The sequence below is a fragment of the Vipera berus genome (genome assembly GCF_964194415.1).
Source record: "Vipera berus genome assembly, chromosome: 9".
NCBI lineage: Eukaryota > Metazoa > Chordata > Lepidosauria > Squamata > Viperidae > Vipera > Vipera berus.
The window spans coordinates 8136464-8143952 of record NC_138212.1 but is presented as its reverse complement, the minus strand read 5'-3'; the positions used below and the strand labels follow the sequence as shown (position 1 = coordinate 8143952).

Below are 7489 nucleotides of genomic sequence, written 5' to 3'. Positions count from 1 at the left end.
AGGGCAGGGCGCGCAGGCGGCGGCGGCGGGCCTCCCGTCTCCACCCCGGGAGGCTGGCTGGATGGGGCCAGGCAGCGGCTCGTCCCGGCCGGGAGGTGGCGGCGGTGCCAAAGCTGCCTCGGAGCCCGGCGCCAGGACGGAGGCGCCGGCAACGCTCTTGGCTTAGACCCGCCGAGCAGGAGGAGGAGGAGAAGAAGGAGAAGGAGAAGAAGGCAGCTGGGCGGCCCGGGCGCGCGCCCCCGCTCCGCTTTGCGTTTGGCCCGGGGAAGGGAGGCCGCGAAGGAGCGAGCGAGGAAGCCCTCTCGCTGCGCCTGCTCGCCTGGCTGGCAAAATGGGCTGGAGCCGGGAGCTCGGCGGACCCGGAGCTCGGCTCCTGCCCCTGCTTCTGATGCTCCTGGTGCTCCTGGCCGGGCAGCAGCCGAGCGCCGGCCGGAAACCTCCGAAGAGAAGATGCGCTTCGGGCTGCACCTGCACCAAGGACACGGCGCTGTGCGAGGGGGTCAAGGAGATCCCCCGCGATCTGCCCCCCAACCTCATCTCCCTGTAAGCTTTCTCTCGGCGAGGGGAAGGGAGGGGAGGGGGCCTTTTCTTAACCTTCCCCCCCCTTTCCTTCCTGCCCATCTACTTTCGTTTTGTTTATTTTTTTTTAATCCCCTCCTTGCTTAAGGGCAGCCAAAATTGCTACGGTAGTTGATCTCCCGGTTTATATACGTTAAATCGACGTGGACCCCTTTGATCTCAAGATATGAGCTTAAATCTACGGTGGACCCCTCTCCCAAGACTAAAGCTTGCGCGGGGAGGGGGGGACCTTCCCAAGGAGAAACAGACATCCCTTTTCTCCAAAGGAAGACCAGCTTGGGCTCTTCTGAAAACTGTCGTAAAAGGGGTCCTGGGGACAGGCCAAAGATCTGCAACCCCTGGCCTGGCCCGACCCCATACCTGATGGGCTGGCCTTGCCTGCAGAGTTGAGGGCAACTTTTGTGGGGTCTTTGGGTGGCTGGGAGGGGGTGGAAGTGGCTGGGAGGGAGCAGGGAAATTGAACTAGCCAGGGGCCATGAAGTGCATTGCTTTTCCTTGGTGAGAGCACCCATCTCTGGTGCAATGATGGCAACCAGGTTAGCAGAGACATGGCTGGCAAGAAATGGATTTTAATCAGGAGAAAGCACAAACACACCACACATTCTGCTTGAAGCAGGCTGAAACTGACCATGCCCCCTCCCTCTCTCTTCTTCCTTAGAAACTCGCCTCCTAAAAGCAAGCTACCCTAACGGCTAGTTGCTTCTTCTATTCCCCCCCCCAGTCTATTTATGAGATATCTTATCTAATGGGGCAATTTGCAGCAAATCTTGCATCATTGGATCCCCAAAACAACAACCCTGTGAAAGAAGATAGGCTGACGGAAAGCAGCTGGCCCGGGTTCACCCTGAGTCAGGAGAAACACAAATTTAGATTTCCCCTCATCCGGACCTTAATCGATACACCGTGCCGGCATCCAAAAATCAGGAAGAGATGTCCCTCCTTGAAAGGATGGGGAAATTGCTGAAGCTGGCAGCTGCAAACATTCCCTCCCACCACCAGCAGCCTGCCCAAATTATTGCAGATCTCCCGAGGAAATTAGATGCAGCTTGACAAAAAAACACCCACCACACACACTTGAAACTCGGAATATTGCCAGAGATACACCTCCATGCAGACATATGCGCCTCAAGCTGCTGCAGGTAAATTCCTCCAGGTAAAGCTGGCTCCAGGAAACCGCTCTTGTCACCCATAGGAGAGTGGCAACATCCAGAATTTTGGATTACTATCCATTGCTAATTTACTTTGAGCAAGATTATTCTTGATGATTGGTCCTTGCCTTTGGGCCAGATGATGGTGCTGCTGCTTTGTTGCTGAAAACATCTCTCTCTCTTTCTCTTTCTCTTTCTCCCTCTCTGTCTCTCCAGGTGTCTTATTCGATCTGGGTTCACTGAGGTCTTGGAAGGCAGTTTTCAACAGGTGCCATCTCTCCAGCTGCTGTAAGGATCCTCTCGGTTGTGAGTGTTGTGGCGTGCATCAAAACGTGTGTACTTTTAAGTGTTCCTCAGTCGGTGTGTATGGTACATGAGACCCGGTCTCTGGCTACTCAAATCTCCCAGTCACAGGATCTTGCCAAGAAGCCCTCTCTCTAAACGTGACACCTTTTGTCTAATTGTGTAAATGCCTAGTATTTCACCTGATTCCTGATAAGGAGAATGGCAAGGATTGTGCCCTTCTTTGGTCCTTTTGACCTACAGTACGCTGTTCTTTGTGGATCCATCAGTCCACCTTGGAGAGTCCCCCTGAGGATCTGAATGAGGAAAGGGGAGCCGTACTCATTGTGTAAAGTGTTCGTGGCACGTGATTCTGTTTACTTATATATCTGGGGTCTGCTAGGCTTAGTCTCAGAATTCCCAATATGACACCCTTCCCTTTAGATCAGGGGTCTTCAAACTTGGCCCTTTTATGACTTGTGGACTTCAACTCCCAGAATTCCTCAGCCAGGCACTTTAGATATACAGGTAGTCCTCAATTCATTGAGTGACCGCTCAAAGTTGCAACAGCACTGAAAACAGTGACTTGTGACCATTGTTCACATTTATAACCATTGCAACGTCCCTCCACAGTCATGTGATCAGCATTCGAATGCTTGGCAACTGGCTCGTATTTATGACAGTTTTGGTGCCCCTGGAGTCATGTGATCCTCCTTCTGAAAAGCAACCTCAATGGGGAAGCCAGGTTCACTTAACAACCGCGTTACTCACTTAAGAACTGCAGTGATGCATTTAACAACTGTGGCAAGTGAAGTCATAAAACGGGGCAAAACTCACTTTTGACAATTGTCTCGCTTAGCAACAGAAATTTTGGGCTCAGTAGTGGTCCTAAGTCGAGGTGTACGTGTGTTGGTCTGCAGCTCTTCAGATTTTTAACCAGCGTCCCCTCCCAGCGGCAGTTTCATCACGTCTGGATATTGAGAAAGGATGAGGTATTCTCTCCGAAGTAAACAAAGATTCGGATTAGTCGGCAAAAGTAATTTTAATTGCCAATTAGCAGCACCCAATTAAACAGTCAGCAAATCTGCGTGTATCTCTGCATTTGCGGATCAGTCTGTGCAAAACAAAACACGGAAATATTCTATGTATAATTATAACTGCACCAATGGCATGTTAGGACAATTACTCTTAAAGGAGCAAAAACAGAGTGTGGACTTTTTCAAAGGCAGTATGTGCTGCACATTGCAGAACAAGTACACTATTAAAAAAGCAAAGACTCTTTACGATAGGATTTCCCAACCGTGGCAACTTTAAGACCTGTAGACCTCAACTCCCAGAATTCCCCAGCCAGCATGGCTGGCTGGGGAATTCTGGGAATTGAAGTCCACACGTCTTAAAGTTGCCAAAGTTGGGAAGCCTTGCTCAGCCTAGAGTGAATACTCGGCATACTTAATCAATTCAAGGTTTGATGAAGTTGCCATTTCCTGATTTCACTAGGATTCCCTTCAAACTTAATAGACTTAGAATTGTCCTGTTAATTGATTAATGCCTGAGCTTTCATCTGTTGGCACCTTTAACAGGGTAACACGCACCTCTACCTGTTGAGTTGTGTTTAAACCGCGTATTTTTTTTTCTCAGTCAGCTGCAAAGCATAATGGCTTCCTTGGCCCAGAGGCTAAGCTTGATTAGTTCTAATCTTGAGCAGGTCTTTTTAATGCCTCTGCATGTGCTACAGACTTTCTTCTTTGGACAGTCTATTTTGCAAAACTGCAAAGTGGGTTAATTCAGGAACCATGTAAGTTCCCATGTTTATGGATTTGGGCAATAGACAGTACTATTTTACCAGTTCTCACTTATGAATTAACATCCCTGGGAGCGCTAATCTCTACAGGCTCCTTATGTGGCGTAGGTAATACAGGCAGTCCTCGACTTACAACAGTACATTTAGTAACCATTCAAACACAACATCACTGAAACAATGACTTATGACCAGTGGTGGGATTCAGCCGGTTCGCACCACTTCGGCAGAACCAGTAGCTAATTTTTTGTTGCCCAGGCCCAGAACGGACTTCCAGAAGCGGCATCCACACAGAGAAACGGTTGTTCACATATTTGAATCCCACCACTCACTCCTTCCTTCCTTCCTTCCTTCCTTCCTCCCTCCCTCCCTCCCTCTCTGTGGTGGGATTCAGCCGGTTCGCACCACTTCGGCAGAACCAGTAGCTAATTTTTTCTTGTCCAGGCCCAGAATGGACTTCCAGAAGCGGCATCCACACAGAGAACTGGTTGTTCACCTATTTGAATCCCACCACTCACTCCCTTCCTTCCTTCCTTCCTTCCTTCCTTCCTTCCTTCCTCCCTCCCTCCCTCCCTCCCTCCCTCCCTCCCTCCCTGTGGTGGGATTCAGCCGGTTCGCACCACTTCGGCAGAACCAGTAGCTAATTTTTTCTTGTCCAGGCCCAGAATGGACTTCCAGAAGCGGCATCCACACAGAGAACTGGTTGTTCACCTATTTGAATCCCACCACTCACTCCCTTCCTTCCTTCCCTCCTTCCTTCCTTCCTTCCTTCCTTCCTTCCTCCCTCCCTCCCTCCCTCCCTGTGGTGGGATTCAGCCGGTTCGCACCACTTCGGCAGAACCAGTAGCTAATTTTTTCTTGTCCAGGCCCAGAATGGACTTCCAGAAGCGGCATCCACACAGAGAACTGGTTGTTCACCTATTTGAATCCCACCACTCACTCCCTTCCTTCCTTCCTTCCTTCCTTCCTTCCTTCCTTCCTCCCTCCCTCCCTCCCTCCCTCCCTCCCTCCCTCCCTGTGGTGGGATTCAGCCGGTTCGCACCACTTCGGCAGAACCAGTAGCTAATTTTTTCTTGTCCAGGCCCAGAATGGACTTCCAGAAGCGGCATCCACACAGAGAACTGGTTGTTCACCTATTTGAATCCCACCACTCACTCCCTTCCTTCCTTCCCTCCTTCCTTCCTTCCTTCCTTCCTTCCTTCCTCCCTCCCTCCCTCCCTCCCTGTGGTGGGATTCAGCCGGTTCGCACCACTTCGGCAGAACCAGTAGCTAATTTTTTCTTGTCCAGGCCCAGAATGGACTTCCAGAAGCGGCATCCACACAGAGAAACGGTTGTTCACATATTTGAATCCCACCACTGCTTATGACCATTTTCCACATGACGGCATTCCCACGGTGACATGATCAAAATTCAGAGGTTTAGCAACTGGTTCACACTTATGACGGTCGCAGTGTCCCAGGGTCATCTGATCACCTTTTGCCACCTTCTGACAAGCAGAGTCCATGGGGAAGCCAGATTCACGTAACCACCGTGTTACTAACTTAACAACTGCAGTGGAAGGCAAGGTCGTAAAATGGGGCAAAATTCACTTAAAAAGTGTCTCACTTAACTACAGAAACTTTGGGCTCCATTATGATCATAAAGTCGAGCGCTACCTGTGTGTGTTCATCCTGTAAAGGAGGGTGTTAGCATATCTGCGTACAACATGTGTCTGTTTTTGAACCAGTGAACCATTATAGTTGCCCATTGTAATGGAATGGAATGCTTTTTTAAAAAAAATATGCCGCCTTTCCTATTTGCAACCTAGGAAACAGACATTGGCAAAGCAATAGCGATTAGTTTCTTTTTTTTTTTTTAACCAATGAGCTGCCTACTAATCTTGGATATTTTGGGTCTGGAAGCCTCCTAATCCTACGTGCATGTTCAGATTTAAAAATACCCTTCCGAGAAAGACATTCATTCAAGGCATTCTATGTTTCTCTGTCATGTGCTCCAAAACTCATCTCTGAGGTTGAAAAATGGATTTTAAAAAAACCCTACATGACTCACTGGAGAAGAGCCTAATGCTGGGAAAGGTTGAGGGCAACAGAAGGAGGGGACGACAGAGAATGAGGTGGCTGGAGCAGTAGGCGGGAGCTTAAATGGACTCCAGAAGATGGTAGAGGACAGGAAGGCCTGGAGGAACGTCGTCCGTGGGGTCGCGATGGGTTGGACACGACTTCGCAACTAACAACAACAACACATGACCTCTGACTCATTACTAGGGCAAGGGAAATTTCAGGCAGGAAACAATTACAGTAGATCATTTCTACAATCTGAGTTTAATGGTGTGCTTTAAAAATTTGAAAATGCTCAAATGTACCTGTGTAAATATTTTTCGCCCAACCAGTTGGTGGTTGGTTATCAAGGGGGAATGGGATGGTAGACGGTGTTGATGATTATGATGGAAGGAAACCTGGCAAGCAGTATCACCTTCACTAGAAAACTGTGACGCAGATCATCTTGTCCAAGGCTTTCATACTACCTGGCCTAGGGTGCTGCTTTCCATAGCTCTGGGCTCCCATGTCTGTCTGGCCCCTGACATCCGCCAGAGGTCCCCAACCTTTTGGGCACTAGGGACCAATTCCGTGGAGAAAGGTTTTTCCATGGACCGGAGAGTGCATAGTTTTGTGTGCTGCCTACATCCCACGGATGGGGCTTTGTTTATGCGGACCGGTTGCTGGCATGCCGCGGCCTGGTACCAGTCCATGGTACCGGTTGGGGACCCCTGCCCTAGGCTGTCACTTCCCTGACTCTTAGCACCCTTATCTTCTCCTCTTGCAACAGTCCTGGTTGTTCAGAGCGCTTTCGTTCATCATAGAGGTAGCGTTTCCTTTAGGAACCCCAATAAGTGTCTATTTCTCCTTTGTAGTTCTTTCAAACTGACCAGCCTGCCTGCTTTCCCCCCCAACCTTCTCCTCCTTAGCTTGATCACTTACAACTCCCTGGAACTGATTGGGGACGACGCTTTTGTGGGACTTGTGCACCTAGAATATCTGTAAGTACGCAACAGCGGTGGGTTTGGGAAAAGAGGAGCGAACACATGAATGAGGACCAAGATGGGTTGACACCAGGAACTTGTCGAGCCTCGGTGTCTCAGTCAAGAACAGGACAGGACAGTGTGATGGGACTTTGGTGAAGGTTGATGGAGTCACAGTCTATCAATATCTGGACTGTTGGATATAGCAGATAAGAGACAGACCCTACAGCTCATAAAGAGATGGGCTTGCAGGATTTAAGAGATTGAGTTGTAGCTATGGAACTATATGGAGAAAATGCTGGAAGGAGCTGTCACAGAGAAGAGGGGATTGATTTATTCTCCAAAGCATCTAAGGGCAGGACAAGAAGTAAAGGGTGGAAGCTTGTTCAAGAGAGATCCAACTTAGAAATAAGGAGAATTTTTCTGACATTGAGAACAATTAATTAACGGATCAGCTTGCCTCCTGAAGTTGTGGGTGTTCTATCACTGGTTTTCAAAGATAGACTGGACAGACATTTGATTGGGATGGTATAACCCAGGCATGTCAAAGACCTGGCCTGCGGGCCGGATATGTCATGCTGAGACCGCGCCCACCCCATTGCCGGCAATGGGGAAAAAGTCGCAATATGTCGTGCGACATCACGTGATGTCACAGGTTTGAC

The 7489-nt window shown here is 49.3% G+C and overlaps 1 protein-coding gene across 1 annotated transcript in view; it reads left to right on the top strand.

Annotated features, from left to right (window-relative positions):
* Positions 1-241: 241 nt before the first annotated feature.
* LGI4 (leucine rich repeat LGI family member 4) overlaps positions 242-7489 on the top strand; it is a 17080-nt gene continuing 9832 nt past the window's right edge. The window contains exons 1-3 of the mRNA XM_081334462.1: positions 242-543; positions 1944-2015; positions 6774-6845. Coding sequence (XP_081190588.1) covers positions 332-543; positions 1944-2015; positions 6774-6845 — 356 coding nt within the window. The 5' untranslated portion in view covers positions 242-331. The remainder of the gene's footprint in view (positions 544-1943; positions 2016-6773; positions 6846-7489) is intronic.